Source organism: Peromyscus californicus, unplaced genomic scaffold, assembly GCF_007827085.1.
Source record: "Peromyscus californicus insignis strain IS unplaced genomic scaffold, ASM782708v3 Scaffold_20__1_contigs__length_68692818, whole genome shotgun sequence".
NCBI lineage: Eukaryota > Metazoa > Chordata > Mammalia > Rodentia > Cricetidae > Peromyscus > Peromyscus californicus.
The window spans coordinates 14,789,736-14,806,455 of record NW_026294503.1 but is presented as its reverse complement, the minus strand read 5'-3'; the positions used below and the strand labels follow the sequence as shown (position 1 = coordinate 14,806,455).

At 35.5% G+C, this 16,720-nt stretch overlaps 1 protein-coding gene across 7 annotated transcripts in view; it reads left to right on the top strand.

The window, feature by feature from the left end:
* Positions 1-16,720, top strand: part of Csmd3 (CUB and Sushi multiple domains 3) — a 1,145,339-nt gene that overhangs the window by 753,609 nt on the left and 375,010 nt on the right. For all 7 annotated transcript variants that reach the window (XM_052747788.1, XM_052747786.1, XM_052747792.1 and 4 more), the window contains 2 exons: positions 3,383-3,521; positions 7,224-7,411. In XM_052747788.1, coding sequence (XP_052603748.1) covers positions 3,383-3,521; positions 7,224-7,411 — 327 coding nt within the window. The remainder of the gene's footprint in view (positions 1-3,382; positions 3,522-7,223; positions 7,412-16,720) is intronic.

The following is a 16,720-nucleotide window of genomic DNA, read 5'->3' as shown; positions in this document are numbered from 1 at the left end:
ATAGCTTTATGTCAGATTCTGATTAAGTCTTTCTTAACTTTTTGTAAAGTATCCTTGATGATCTCACAAAGTCTAAATACACTGTACTTGCATGATTAATCAAATGGAAATCTCAACCTTGTTCTACAATTTTTCAGTTGTTTATCCTAATGCAATCCTATATAACTTCACTCTGTTACTTCATATACAGATGTCCAGGATCGCTTATTTCTTCTTTCCAGAACTATGATTCATCCTTAGAAGATCAAATTAAATATCTTCTCTGAATCCTTCATGTCCACTACCCTGGCCATATTTTCATCATAGAAATTGGATTTAATGTTTTCTGTTTCTATCTTTCCCAAAAGAATGCAGAAACATGGCATCTTTGTGAGAAAAGAATGTTATGTAACTTAAAAAGTTTCATAACTCTCTACAGTCAGAATACCTGTTATCAAATCCTTGACTGATAATATGTAAATTATTTATAATCATTATATCCATAATTATTCATAATAGTAGTGACCCCTCCCACACCCCGTCTGAGACAGGGTCTCGTGTATCCCAGACAAGCCTTAAACTTACTATGTAACTAAATAACTAAAGGTGACCTTATGTTTCTTATTGACCTGCCTCTACCTTCTATACACTTGGACTACAGAGTCACATCATTACAACCAGATAGTTCAGCGCCAGGAACTGAACCCAGGTTTTCGGGCTTGCTGACCATGCACAGCACTGTCAACTGAACTCGCTCCCCTGCTTGCTTGCTTTCCTTTGTTTTGGTTTCTCCTTCCTTTCCCTGTGCTTGTCACCTGTATTCCACCCGATTTGCTACACAGCCTAACCTGAGTGTGGACTTGTGACGTTCTTGTTTCTGTCATCACTGGCCCCAAAATCGATGAAGCAATGAAGCTGGTATTAGAGATATGTGTCACTTTCCCTGGCCCAGGAGTCATCTTAGCATACCACTGGACAAATACGAACAGTTTTAAAAGTTATTAGTATGTTGCATAACAAGTATAATTGAGTGAACGAATGAATAAGTGGATGAGTGACTGAGTGGGCTTTTAAAAATACCTCCTTAGACTTTAGCTGCTTTCCTGGTAAATATTCCAAATTTCTTTTTTTTCAATCAGAGATATTTTCTGTCTTTCATTAAATTTAAGGATATATAGAGTTTATTTAGGTATAAAATTTATTTGTATTTCTGAAGTATCAACAATTACTATTAATTTTCAAGCATTTGGAGAAAATAATAAGTATACCAAATTTGTTATTTCATTGCTATTGCTTAGGGTAGGTCAAATGATATTGTTCAGCTCAAGTTAAAACTAGTGCTCCCTAAAGAGAATTATCACATAATGCACTATTTTTTATGTGTATGATATATCAAACTGTAATGGTTAGACAACTAATTGCCTTTCTTTTTGCATTATCACTCGTGGTGCAGTTAGCTTTTCACAAATGCTATCCATCTTATAAACGTTATCATTAGTACCAGCCGGTGGTTTGGGAACTTGTTTCATTTCTGGGGCATCGGTGGCTTTTCAACTCAGGACTGCTCTCTGCAGTTCCTCTCCTTGTCCTCTGGAACATTCCAGTCTCACTGAGGTCTGCCTTTCAGGGGGCTTGAGCACCGGGGCTGCTTTTTCGTTGCTGCTCTGCAGTTTCTGTGTCCCAGCACTCTCCGGACAGCCCCTCAGATCAAGAGACTTCTTCTGACTGACCTAATGGAACAATCCTCTCTCTTCTTGAGTGATGACCCTGCTTGAGAATAGCCTTTCCAAAAGACGCAAGAGACGTCTTTGTTGGGATTTTTTTTTAAGAACCCATCCATTTCTCTTCTTCACTCTGGATGGAGGGACAAAATGTAACTATGTAACTAAATAACTAAAGGTGACCTTATGTTTCTTATTGACCTGCCTCTACCTTCTATACATTTGGACAAAATGCCTCTCAATGCTCTACTTTTTAACCATTTTTGGCCTCTTCCTAAATTGCTAATTTTATGACTAATAACTTCATCTAATGACTTAATGCATAAATGCTTTCCAAGAACAACATGAGTTGATGACATAATAAAGATTTCTGCCAAATAAACTTCGTGTTATCTGCTCCTTCTTTAGATGAAATACTCACTATTGTCTTTAAAGTATGTTAACTTAAATGATTATTGTGCACATAGATTCATATTTGAAATGTATCACAACTAACCTTGGTGGTGGTGGCGCATGCCTTTAATCCTAGCTCTCGGAAGGCAGAGCCAGGTGGATCTCTGTGAGTTCGAGGCCAGCCTGGTCTACAGAGAGAGATCCAGGACAGGCACCAAAACTACACTGAGAAACCCTGTCTCAAACCCCTGCCCCCAAAAGAAAGAAATATATAACAACCCTACATGAAAATAAATTTTGAATTATGTGTCATTCAAAGTGGAAGAATAAGTAATCCTCATGACAATCGTCTTCTTAGAAAGCTATCAGATTAGAAAACAATATTGGGTTCAGATAAGAAATGGTATTTGGTTTATTAATGAACATTCTCATACAAATAGCATGTTTAATAATTTTACCTAAAAAATACTTCATTCAAGACAGATGGGTTGGCATATGCCTATAATCCAGAGCTAACATGACTGAGGCTGGAGGATTACATATTTAAAGCTTAACTGAACCACCTCAGACTAGGTCTCAGAACAACAAAAACAAATATCAAACCAATGAAGACTTTGCTCAAGTGGATGTTTTTATAGGGAATTATTTTCTTAATGAAGTTTTATATATTTACTATCTTATTTGTCTTGTTTCACTTTATTTAAGAATAACAGGGATAAAATTAGTATACAAAATAATAGGTTTCAGGATAATATAAAGTAAAACATAAGGAAAAACAAATAAAAAAAGAGAAAATTTGGTTGTTATTTTGTTTGTTTGTTTGTTTTCAAACAAGGTCTTGCTATACAGCTTAGGTGTGCCAAGATCTCAGGGATTCTTTTAGCTTTATCACAGACATATGTCATCATGCCTAGTTAAGAGAAAATGAAAACAACTCTCTCCTTACCTATTAATGAAAATAAGAAACTGCGTATTAAAGGGATAGTTTCTATTGTGTTGAAACCTTGATTTAGGATACATTTTCTTAATTCATATTGTCTTAACTGAAAATTTGACAACATAAGGAAAAAAACCAAGAGAAAACCAAAAATTGACAATGTGTGTATCATTTTAAACTGATGATGAAGAACATGAATACTTGGGCTACATGGTGAGTACTGTGACAGCATAGACTGAATAACAAGAACTTGTCTCAAAAATAAGTAAATAGATGAATGCTGGGACTGAAAATGTTTTACATAACTCATTCTGAAAATTCTATTCATACCTTCTCTGGTTTCATCTTTCAGCTCCATGTGGTGGCCACTTTTCTGCTCCAAGTGGAGTAATTCTCTCACCAGGATGGCCAGGATACTACAAAGACTCTTTGAATTGTGAGTGGGTGATTGAAGCTGAACCTGGACACTCCATCAAAATCACATTTGAAAGGTCTCTGCAAATATTTTTTCTATCTTACACAGAAATGAATAGGCATTAAACTAGTTGGCATTCACCATTTCCCTTACTACATCAATAAATAATTATATTAGAATAGTGGATTGCTGTATCTTGAATGCTTAAGAAGGTCTGCCACTTTTTGACCTTTCGGTCTGATCTCAAGTTAATTTTTTATTTGTTTACTGCTGTAGCTTTACTATTAAGATATGCAAGACCTTTTTGCTGTACATATGCACAATACTGAGATATGACCTTTAATTTAATGAGTTTAGTTGTCCTATATTTTTAAGGGCTTGTGAATTCAGCTCTGCTAGATTTCCAGAAACAAAAGGGATATGAAGAAAAATGAATTCAATGTAGCCTCCAAGTATAATACACATACAGGTACTACCATATAATCACCCAAGTAAATATAGGATGCATTCACCATTTTCTCTTGTGATCCCATTTGCCCAAAGTTCTTTTATGACCCTGGTTACATATTTATAAAAAGTAGGTAAACAAATGAAATATTCACTGATGGTAAGTCGTAAAATATTTACTTTAAAATGACTTTTGTAATACATAAAATTTTGCCATCTATTAAAGACAAAAGAAAAACTGAAACTCTGGAACAGATGTGCTCATTTAATATGATATAGAATTAAATCCTGAGTTTCAGAGTATAGAATGCTCAGTTTAAGATTCTGTGGTTTAAACAATAGAACTTTATATTCCTAAAATTCTAAGGACTAGGAGTCTTAGACAAGGACTTGCAGGGTTGCTTTTTCTGATCTCTTTCTTTGGCTCTGTCCTCTATCCACTGTTACCCAATAATTATATATATATATATATATATATATATATATATATATATATATATATATATATATATATATATTATGTGTGTATGTGTATTTCTGTTTCCTAGTCCCTGTTTCACAGATGTGAGGGTATGTTGGATTGAAGCCCATTCTCATGATTCATGATTTTATTTTGTCTAATTTCCTCTTTAAAGACTTATTCTCCATCATAATATTCTCATGATATAGGGGGTGGGTTAACATTTCAACATGCAGATTTGTATGGGGTGCAATTTAGCACATGACAGTTATATGCATATTTAAGTCTATTATTTCATTTTAGTTTTCAATATCATATTATATAGCTCAGACTAGCTCATACTCATTATGTAAGCCAGGATCCCCTTGAACACTAATTATCCTCTGAGTACATTACAATGCTTAGCCTAGAGTGCTCATTTTAAACTCAGAATATTTTTGCAGGCTGAATGTGCTTGGGCATGCCTCATAGTCCCAGCATGGTGAAGTCTGAATCAGGATGACTGTCAAAATCATTGCCATATGGCAGTTAGAATGACTTAAGAATATGTCGATGAGATCCTCTATTTAAGACTGCACAGCACAGTCATATTAGTAGACTTCTTTCAAGCATTCTCCGAACATACATATATACATACATACATACATACATACATACATACATACATACATGCATAAGATCCTTTAACTCCAATGTTCCTTTTGGGTTTTGATCCCTTTGTCTCTTCTTCCTTCCTTCACATGAAAGCATGAAAGGTGTTCTTTTTTTTTTCTTTGAATCACATTTATACAAGTGCTGTGGGGATGGTATGTGTGTGCATATGTATGTAGGCATGTGTCAATGAAAGAGGATAACCTGTGGAAGTTGATGTTCCGATTCTTCATGTGACTCCTGGTGCTCACACTCAGGTAGTCAGGCTTTGTGGGAGATGCCCTCACCCACAGAGCTCTCTCACTGCCAAACGTAGGAGTCTTCATTGGAAGGCTTTGACAGAAACATATGTGAAGCACGCTTCCTCTCCTTCTTTCTTGAAAACCCTTGAGTTTTTAAAATATTCCATGCCCTTGGTCAGAAGAGCACTGCCTTAGAGGATCACCTGGCAGTGGCTGGCAAGGATAGGAGGAACTTGGCAACAGATGGATGAGCAAGTACTTCAAGTTATTGAGCCAACAGGTTTTATTCGTTAGATTCACAAATTAAACCATCCCTTGAAATCGGGCGTGCATATGTTAGCTGCTTCCATGTATATGGCCCTTAAAACCTGTTGATGTTTATTTTTTTCTCTAAATATGATCTTAAGAAACAAGAAAGTATTGGGAATTACCTAACACTTACTATATTCTTTGAAACGAAGTCTTATTCTTTTTCTTATGGATCTTTTTAAAAATTAATGTGTTTAATGGGATTCATTATGACATTTTCATGGATTTAGTAGGCTCATTTTGGTCCCTAGAATACACTTCCACATCCCTATTTCCACACAGACATTCTCCCTGATCTGTTTCCTCCATCCCTACTTTGCTTCTAACTTCTACCCAACTTACTATAAGAACAATGCAAAAAAATTAATTTGAAAATATTTGTACATGGTCTTTGCAATTAATGAACTTGATCATTATAGAGTTGTGACACTTGTTTTCCATTTCCTATGACAGAATTTAAATTGAAAATGCAACTTTTAAATTAAATTTATTATAAGAAATAGATAAGTAAAAACATCACATAACCAATTTAAACAGACACAATATATACATCATAATGAACCTATATAAAGTTCAAATGGCATTTGAAAAATAAACTGTGAAGCCTCGTTGATAAATTTTAGGCCTCCTGAAGGCCTCTCTGCGGTCACAACAAACCGAATCAGACCAATTTGGAAAGCCCAGGTTTAATGGGTAAAGCTCTCCCAGGAAATTCCCCAGCCCCACCCTACCCCAGCCCTGTAGAGAGGAGACAAGAATGCCAGACAGGAAGAACCACTAGTCTGTTTTCTGGGATGCTCCTTATATATTCCCTGTGGAAGTGGTCTTGAACCTCTCTGGGGGAGGAGCTGTGTTTGGCAGACTTCAAAGGGGCAGGTTTAGGGAAAGAGATGGGGAAGGCAGCCGAAGTGGATCTTCCACCAGACTCCTTCCAAACATTCCGGACTCTTTGGGTATAGGGACACAAGGGTGCCAGGGATTGAGGTGGAGCTCCCACCCAAACACTCATATTAAATTTTATACCTTCAGTATCAAATGTGTTTTATGATTCTGTGATTAAGAGCATTTTCTGTCCTAGGAGGGGACCAGGTTCTGCCTCCAGCACCGACGTCAGGCAATGCAAAACCACCTGTCACTCAGCTCTAGAAAACTGATGGCCTTTTCCATAGTCTGCGGGCACTTCACTCATAAGCAACAATCTCACATACAGACATATATATTAAAGACAAAAATAAAACTTGAAGATCTTTGAAGTACTATATAAAATGTGTCAGTTTCTATAAAGCGGAGGTCAGATTCGACATGTATGTACTGTTAAAATCAGTATAAAACAATACAGTTTTCCATAGAATTGACGATAGCAGATACAGGTGTCTTGAGAAGTGCATTGGTCAGGAATAGTTCATTTATTTACTAAGGATAGCCTATCACACTCAGCAGACACTTTTCTTATGAATATGAGTATACATTCTTCTGACTGGGCATTCCCCCACATAAGATCCTGGTACTTGGAACAGACAGATATTTCAGGGATACTTCAGATACCAGGGAAAGTAAAAAAATGATAAAAAGTGGTTGAAAGATGAACCTTAATGGTAGAGTAACTAAAATATTAAAGTTCTATTCCAATGTGTTTTCTAATGCTTCCAATTGTGTCTCTTCGTCCTAGATTTCAGACTGAACTAAATTACGATGTTCTGGAAGTCCATGATGGACCAAATCTTCTGTCACCCTTGCTTGGGTCTTACAATGGCACCCAAGTGCCACAGTTTCTGTTCAGCAGCAGTAACTTCATCTATCTTCTGTTTACAACGGACAATAGCCGTTCCAATAATGGATTCAAGATTCATTATGAAAGTAAGTAGCTACAAATAGTCTTTATCTCTCCATTCTGCTTGCTCCACATTTGATATTATCTAAATATTGCTAAGAGAAGTAAGATATTTACTCATTTATCTTTTAAACCAAACTTTCTTTATAAATAATAAAGCTAATGTTTAATGTCTTTATACAAGTAAATGGTACACTGGATTTTAACCACTAGCTACTTAAAAAGAAAATACTGAGAGAATGTCAGAAACATCAAATAAGTTCAGTGCATTCATGTAATTTTTTTGTATGGCTTAGGGAAGCAAATTAACCTGCAGTCATTATCAGTTTGATATACTTGAAATAATAGGATTATTTTAGCCTTTACTTCACAAAATGCATTATTCTATCATATTTTACTTAAATGAATTGCAAACATTGTCAATGTAAAATATTCATTTTTTCTGTATAAAAGGTCAACATATATAAAAATTAAAGTGTATAATATACATACATATGATTGATAGCAGTAAAAGTCTGCTATAACAAGCTGTACCCCAAAGTGTGGAAATCGGTTCATAATAATCACAGTTAAGGGTCCATTGCTTTAAAAGTCTCAAGTAAGGTTTGCAGGATGGCTCAGCAGATGAACGTTAGAGCTGTCCAAGTCTGGCAACCAAGTGGAGTCAGAGAACCCATATAAATGTGGAAGGTAGGAAAGGATTCCATGGAGCTGTTTTTTGACTTCCACATTTGTACAGTGATGTAAACACACTCTCCCACACATCATGCATAAATATACAATAGTATTAAAGAAAAAGAAATTCTGAAATATTTCTGTTTCAGCACACTCCTTCTCTCTCTCTTGTATATGTTGGGGGGTGTGGGTATGAAAGGTGTTGGTGTGTTTGGCAGAGTCACATTATATAGCCCTAGCTTGTCTATTTCGACCATGCTGGCCTTAAATTCAGAAATCTATCTTCTTCTGCTACTCACTGCTGGAATAAAAGACATGTACCACCACACCTATATTCTACTTTACCCTTTTCAATACTATTATTCATGTAGAAATGTACCTCTGGTTTACAAACATTTTGCAAATGTATATACTACTGACTTACTACATAGGACATATCTCTGTATAAATATGTTTGTGTGTATACATAAACTTACTTATGTGAGTATATACATGAACTCCAAATTATAGAATGCAATAAATTTCCCTGTGCTTTTATATGAAAAGCAACTCCTATATATGAAATTTAAGAAACAAGTTGCTACAAGGTATTGTTATTTCAAATACATACCAACATTATTTCTTTCTCTTTAAGCCTATTGTCAATCTCAGTGCCTCAATATCAGTTTACTACATGAGAAATGCATTATTTTATATTCGCTTGTGGATATTTTTCTTTGGTACGTGTACCCAGTTCCTTCATAAACATTCTAAATTATACTTGAAACATTATCATTGTTTTTCGCTTTGAAATTTTATTATCCACAGTGTTGTTTAGCTACATTATTTCCCGTTATTTCAAGCTCTATCACATGAAAATGTATCTCTAAATATTTTAAAAGGCAAAAAAGCTTTCTCAAAGACTTGCAAATTCAAATAAACTAAAGAATCTTAATAGGAATATGTAGTTTAAGTTGTAATTTTACAACTGGGTCAGGGATGCCAATCTTAGATGTCTACTTTAATAATTCTTACCACAGATTAGTGGATATCAACACATAAATGTATTTTTCTTAATCCTCTGCTGCATCCATCATACTTTACCCAGTGTTTATGATGTTCTCCATGTGTCAGTCACAAGACAGTTTTAAAGATTAAGTGAAATCATGTGTGCCAAGTGTCAAAGTAAAGACTTATATTCATAAAATTCTTAATAGATGATAGCAGTTCTGAAAGAAAAACCTAAATAAATGAGGCATAAAAATGAGAAATTTGGGTCAAATGCATTCCTTGTCTTGGCAAACTTGTCACTTAGTAAGTCTAGATAACAATATAATGTTGACCAGTTACTTGGGAAACAAAATGTTACAGAGAGGTGGAGGTAAATGTGAGGGACACACTGCTACAGACCTGGCAGAATACTGTAGGCAGTAACTTAAAAATTTATAAGATATCTCCTCTTCCAAGGTTTATTTTATTAGTCTTGTCATCCATTTATGACTGTGAAATAATTTCTACTGTCATAGTTTCTTTGTTACAAAGAAACAGAAAATTGTTCTTAGTTGACAATTCATTAATAAAGCTTACTGTATGAAATAAATCCCCATTCTAAATGAACCATTCCCTAAGTTCAACATAAATAGTTTGTTCATCAGAACTTCTAATGAATTTCTTGATTTTTAAAGTCAAGTTATTTCTCCAGAGGATTCAAACCTATGGAAGGATTTACGGCAGACACACCATTGCTCATACTGCAAGTTTCCAGGATCTTTCATTTTTTTGCCACACAATTTTTCCTCTAAGAAGCAAGTTAACAAGAACTCTATTTTATTGCCCTTCATGTTCTATGTCCATTTCTGCTGTACTTCTTTGAGTCTTATTTAGGCAGCCATATTTTTGAGGTATCATAGGTGATTCTTCCCCATCATTTCTAGCAGATACAGTCTCAACAGCTTTCTGTCTCACAATGTCTCTCTTCCTCACCTAGAAATAAAAAATTTTAGGCAGCTCAGGAATGCTGAGAGTGCCAGAAATAATCCTTCCCAGAGATGAGCCCCCTAATTGGTGATCAAATACCAAGTGTGTGTGTGTGTGTGTGTGTGTGTGTGTGTGTGTGTGTGTGTGTGTGTGTATGTGTGTGTGTGAATAATAACTGAGGAAAAGGATGTCATGCTTTGGAGATGGAATAAGGGGAGGGATTTTAGAGGAAAGAGAAAGGAGAAAATGATATAGATATAGTTTAATTAAAAAAATAAAATAAACAGGAAAATCAGTTCACGTTAAGTTCAAAAACAAACTTGTGAAACTTACAACATATGAAAACTAAAAAATATATCATAATGTTTCAGAATATTATTCATTTGTTGTATCAGTGTAGTTATTCCCCAAGGGGGAGGGGAACACTTCTTGTCTAAAATGCAAATTCAGCTGTATAGAAGGAAGGGTTCTGGAAATTTTCTCGTATAAACTTCAAAAAAATAATCAAGTATGAATCCTTCTTGACTACCTGAATATGGAACACTTTGAAATTATAAATCAATTTTCAACAGATCTACAGCAACTGACAAGAAGTTGCATTATGACTCAAGAAAGGACTGATAGAAACCAGAAGCGAAAATGTTCAAATAATTTTATTCCCTGTAATAATAATCATCAACCTCATTTTGAAATTCCATTTAAAAAATTCTAAAATAGTAAGAAAAAAGTCAGAACAACTTGGTGTCATTACATATAACACCAATATAAACTTCTGAAAATTCCCTGTCTGTCAATGTTTAGAAGTATTTATTTGTCTTTGTTTTTACATATCCACAGCAGTTTCCCCTCCCTCCTCTCCTTCAAGTCCCTCCCACAACCTCCCTTCTGCCCTGCCCCCCCCCCACATTCTTCCTCCATTTTTCTCCAGAAATGGCAGGCCTTCTATGGGTATCAACCAAACATGGCATATCGAAGTGCAGTTAAGATTAGGCACCTGCCCTCGTATTTAGGCTGGGCAAGGCAACCCAGTATGAAGTAAAAGGTCTTCAAAGAGACAGCCCTTCTCCCACTGTTAGGAATCCCACAAGAAGATCAAGCTACACAATTGTAACATATATGCATAGGGCCTAGGTCATTTCCATGCATGATCCATGGTTGCCGGTTCAGTCTCTGTGGGTCACTATGATCCCAGGTTACTTCATTCTGTGGGATTTCTTGTGGTGTCCTTAATTCCCCTGGCTCCTACAAATTCTTCTTCCCCCTCTTCCACACAATTCTCAAGCTCTGCTACACCTAGTGTTTAGCTGTGGGTCTCTGCATCTGTTTCCTTCAGTTGCAGCATGAAGCCTCTCTGATGACAATTAGGCTAGACACCAATCTACGAATATAACAGAATATCATTGGGAATCATTTAATTGGCTTTTTATTTTGGTAGGGGAGTGCAGTCGTGTTTGATACTATTCTAGACCTCTGGGCTATCCAGCCTTTAGGTCTTGGCTCTCCAGGCAGTGTCAGGGATAGGTTCCTTCTTGTAGCATGGGTCTCAAGCTGGAGCAGTCATTGGTTGGTCACTCCTCTTCCCATTCCCCCAATCCCAATGTACACCCTCTATATTCTGTTTCCCCGTCCCTGGGTAATTCATACATACCCCTTTGAGCCCTCATTGTTACCTAGCTTCTCTAGGTCTGTGAATTGTAGCATGTGTATCCTTTGCCTTACAGCTAATATCCATTCAATTTTAAGTGAGTACATACCATGTTTTTCTTTCTGGGCTACCTCACTCAGGACTATTTTTTTTCCAGTTCCTTCCATTTGCCTGCAAATTTCATGTCGTAATTATTATTTTTTTAACCAACTGACTAATACTCCATTGTGTAAATGTACCACATTTGCTTTATCTGTTCTTTTGGTTTAGGAGCATCTAGGTTGTTTCCAGTTTCTGTCTATTACTTTAAGGCTGTTATGAAAACACTTGAGTAACTGTTCTTGTGGTAGAATGGAACATGCCCAGTAGCGCTATCGCTGGATCTTGAGGTAGATCGATTCCCAATGTTCTGGGAGACAACTATATTCATTTCCAAAGTGGCTGTACAAGTTTGCACTCCCACCAGCAGTGGAGGAGTGTTCCTCTTGCTCCACATCCTCTCCAATATGAGCTGTCGCTTGTGTTTTCAATTTTAGCCATTCTGACATGTGTAAGATGAAATCTCAGAGTTGTTTTGATTTGCATTTCCCAGGTGGCTAAGTATTTGGAATATTTCTTTAAGTGTTTCTCAGCCATTTGAGATTACTCTGTTGAAATTTCTCTGTTTATTTTATTGAAATTTACTGAAATTTCTCTATTTCTCCCATTATTTAATTGGATTTTTTGGTTTATTGATGTCTAGTTTCTTGAGTTATTTATATATTTTGGAAATCAGCCCTCTGTCAGATCTCAGGTTGGTGAAGATATTTTCCCATTCTATAGGCTGGCATTTTGTCCTATTGACAATATCCTTTGCCTTACAGAAGCTTTTCACTTTCATGAGGTCGCATTTATTAATTGTTGGTCTTAGTGCCTATGCTATTGGTGTTCTGTTCAGGAAGTTGTCCTCTGTGCCAATGTATTCAAGGCTAGTTCTCATTTTCGCTTCTATCAGATTCAGTGTATTTGGTTTATTTTGAGGTATTTGATCCACTTGGACTTGAGTTTTGTGCAGGGTAATAGATATGAATCTATTTGAATTCTTCCACCTGCTGAATTACAGTTAGACCTGCACCTTTTTTTAATGGTGCTTTTATTTTTCCATTGTATAATTTTGACTTCTTTGTTAAAAATCAGGTGTGGATCTACAACTGGGTCTTCAATTTGATTCCATTGCTAAACATGTGTGTTTTTATATCAATATCATGTTGTTTTTATTACTATAGCTCTGTAGTAGAGCTTGAAATCAGAGATGGTAATACCTCTAGAAGTTCTTTTATTATAGCTATCCAGGTTTTTTTTTTTTAATTTTTCTGTATGAAGTTGAGTATTGTTCTTCCAAGTTCTGTAAAGAATTGTTTTGGAATTTTGATGTGGATTGCATTGAATCTGGAGATTCCTTTTGGTAAGATGGCCATTTTTTTCTATATTGGTAGTACTGATCCATGAGCATGGGAGATCTATTTTCTGATATCGTCTCCAATTTCTTGCCTCAAAAACTTGAAGATCTTGTCATACAGGTCTTTTACTAGCTTGGCTAGAGTTACACCAAGTACTATATTGAATAGATATTGAAAGAATGGACAGCCTTGTCTTGTTCATGATTTTAGTGGAATTGTTTTGAGTGTCTCTCCATTTAATTAGATGTTGACTATAGGCTTGCTGTAAACTGCCTTTATGATATTGAGGTTTGTCCCTTTTATGCCTAATCTCTTCAGGACTTTTTATCATGAAAGAGTTTTGGATTTGTCAAAAGTCTTTTCATCATCTAATGAGAAGATTAGGTGTTTTTGTTGTTGTTTTCTTTGCTTATATGGTGGATTAAACTGACAGACTACTTGATCATGATGGATGATCTTTTTTATGTGCTTTTTGATTCAGTTTGTATTTTATTGAGTACTTTTTGCATTGATGTTCATGAGGGAAGTTGGTTTCTGATTCTTTTTCTTCGTTGAATGAGTCTTTGTGTGGTTTGGGTATCACAGTGACTGTGGCCTCATAGAATGAATTTGGCAATGTTCCTACTGTGTCTATTTTGTGGAAGAGTTATTGATAATAACTCTTCCTTGAAGTCTGGTAGAAATCTGCTAAAAGTATCTGGCCTTAGTTATTAAATTCTTTTTTTCTTTTTAAGGGGTGGGCATATTTTTAATGACTGCTTCTATTACCTTAGGAGTGATAGATATATTTAAATTATTTATATTATTTTCATTTATATTTGCTAAGTGGAATTTATCAAGAAATTTGTCCATTTCTTTTAGATTTTCAAATTTTGTAGAATACAGATTTTTTTAAATAGGACTTAATGATTCTTTGGATTTCCTTGGTGTCTGTTGTTATGTCCCTGTAGGCAGAGTTTTCCAGTCCCACAGTCACTCCCAATAAACACACTGAGGCTTATATTAATTATAAATGCTCAGCCAATACCTCAGGCTTATTACTAACTAGCTCTTACATTTTAAGTTAACACATATTCCTTATTTATGCTCTGTCATGTGGTGGTACCTTTAGTAGCATGGCATCTTCATCTCCTGCTCCCTCTGCATCTGGCTGGTGATTTCTCTGACCTTGCCTTCTTCTTCCCAGAGTATTCTTTCTGGCTATTCCACCTATACTTCCTGCCTGCCTAATGGCCTGTCAGCTTTATATTAGCCAATGAGAGTAATACATATTCACAATGTACAGAAGGATTATTCCATAGTATACCCCTCTTTTGTTTCTGATTTCACTTATTTGGATGTTCTCTCTCTGCCTTTTCATTAATTTGGATAAGCGTTTGTCTATCTTGTTGATTTTTCTCAATGAACCAATCTTTGTTTCATTGGATCTTGGTATTGTTCTCTTTGTTTCTATTTTATTGATTTCAGCCCTCTGTTTGACTGTTTCCTGTCATCTACTCCTCCTAAGTGTGTCTGCTTCTTTTTGTTCTAGAGATTTCAGGTGTGCTATTAAGTTGGTGGTATGAGATCTCTCTAGTTTCTTTATGAAAGTATTTAGTGCTATGCACTTTCCACTTAGAACTCTATTCATTGTGTCCCTTTAAGATTGGGTGTGTTGTGCATGTATTTTCATTGAATTCTAGGATGTCTTTAAATTTTCTTTATTTCTGCCTTGACCCAGTGGTCATTCTGTATGAAGTTGTTTAGTTCCCATGAGTTTGTATGTTTTCTGTTGTTTAAATGCAGCTTCAATCCATGGTAGTCTGATAAATTACAGAGAATTATTTCAGTTTTCTTGTTTGTATCTCTTTAGCCTTACTTTGTAACCAAGTACGTAGTTAACTTTTAGAAACCATTTTGTAAGGTGCTGAGAAGAAAATATATGCTTTTGTGTTTGGGTGAAAAGTTTTGTAGATATCTGTTATATCCCTTTGAGTCATAACATCTGTTAGTTCCATTATTTCTCTGTTTAGTTTCTGTCTAGACAAAATCTGTCCATTGGTCAGACTGGGGTGTTGAAGTCTCCCATTATTAATAAGCAGAGTTCAATGTATGATTTAAACTTTAGTAATGTTTCTTTTACAAATTTTGATGCTCTAGGGTTTAGAGCACAGATGTTAATAATTGAGACATCATCTCAATGGTTTTTCATTTGATGAGTATAAAGTGTCCTTCCCCAATTCCTTTGACTAATTTTGGTCAGAAGTCTATTTTGAAAGATATTAGAAAGGCTATACCAGTTTGCTTCTTGGAAGATTGCTTGGAAAATCTTCTTCTAACCCTTTACTCTGAGGTAACTTTATCTTTGATGTTGAAATGTGTATCTTGTATGCAGCACAAGGAAGGATCTTGTTTTCATGTCCATTAGCCTGTGTCTTTTTAATGGGGAATTAAGTCCATTGATATTGAAAGATGTTAATGACCAATGATTGTTAGTTCTTGTTATTTTGTTGTTGGTGGTGGTTTTGTGTGTGTGTGTGTGTGTGTGTGTGTGTGTGTGTGTGTGTGTGTATGTTTCCCTCCTTTGGGTTTTGTTGGTGTGAGATTATTTACTGCCTATGTTTTTGTGGGTATATTTAACCTCTTTGGTTTGAAGTTTTCCTTCCAGTACCTTCTGTTGGATACTACTGGGCAGGCTTTATTGCAAGGCTAGTGGGCAGTGGGAAATGTCTTACCTGGCGTCCCTAGTATGGTGTGCTCTCCAGTAGAGCAGAAATATTCTGCCAGAATTATGGGGTAATATTTAGAAATCTTTTTAAAAATTATTTAGCAAATACTTTGTAATATTAACAAATAATTCTATTAGCTCTTCCTACTGTCTAGGCACTGTCTCGTTTATGTAGCATTTCTATTGCTTTGAAACAGACCTCAAATAAAATGTTCAAGAATTGATTATGAATTATTTATTTACCCTTTTCAATGCGTCAGGGGTCCATAGAGCACAGGGGAGGCAGAAAAGGAAAGGCATCCATTTATATCACCAGTTGGATTGTATAAATGGACAAATGAGAGAAAGTTCAATATGAAACAAAAAAAAATCACTTGGTTAGTTTAATTTTACCATAATTCATGTTGTATATCACATCTGGAGCCCCAATATCCACAATATTTTTAAGATTTTGGTATTTGATGCTATTTTAAAGTTTAGGGAAAGGGAAATTAATTATGATCTAGAATTCAACAGAAGGGTTAAAACTTAGAGAGAAGATCTAAGCTACTTGGCTAAAACCTAAAAAGATAGTGTTAATGAAAGTAACAAATAGAGGTTTTCCTGGGAGTGACAGCATAGAACTAGTGAGAAGATTGACCAGTCGGAGTGAAGTTTCACCATTGAAAGATAATGTAGTTTTATGATAGTAAGATAGTTGAATCTCATTAGTTGACCTTAAATTCTAGCAGACTAATCTTGAATTTGATCCTATTCCCAGTGGAGCATGACTGTAATAAAATGACATGTTCTAAGAACATATACAACCAAAATTGCATGCAGAATAGACACAGGAAAAAGAGGTCTTATTTAGGGTTTATTGCTGAGAAGAAGCACTATGACCAAAAAGCAAGTTGGGGAGGAAAGTGTTTAT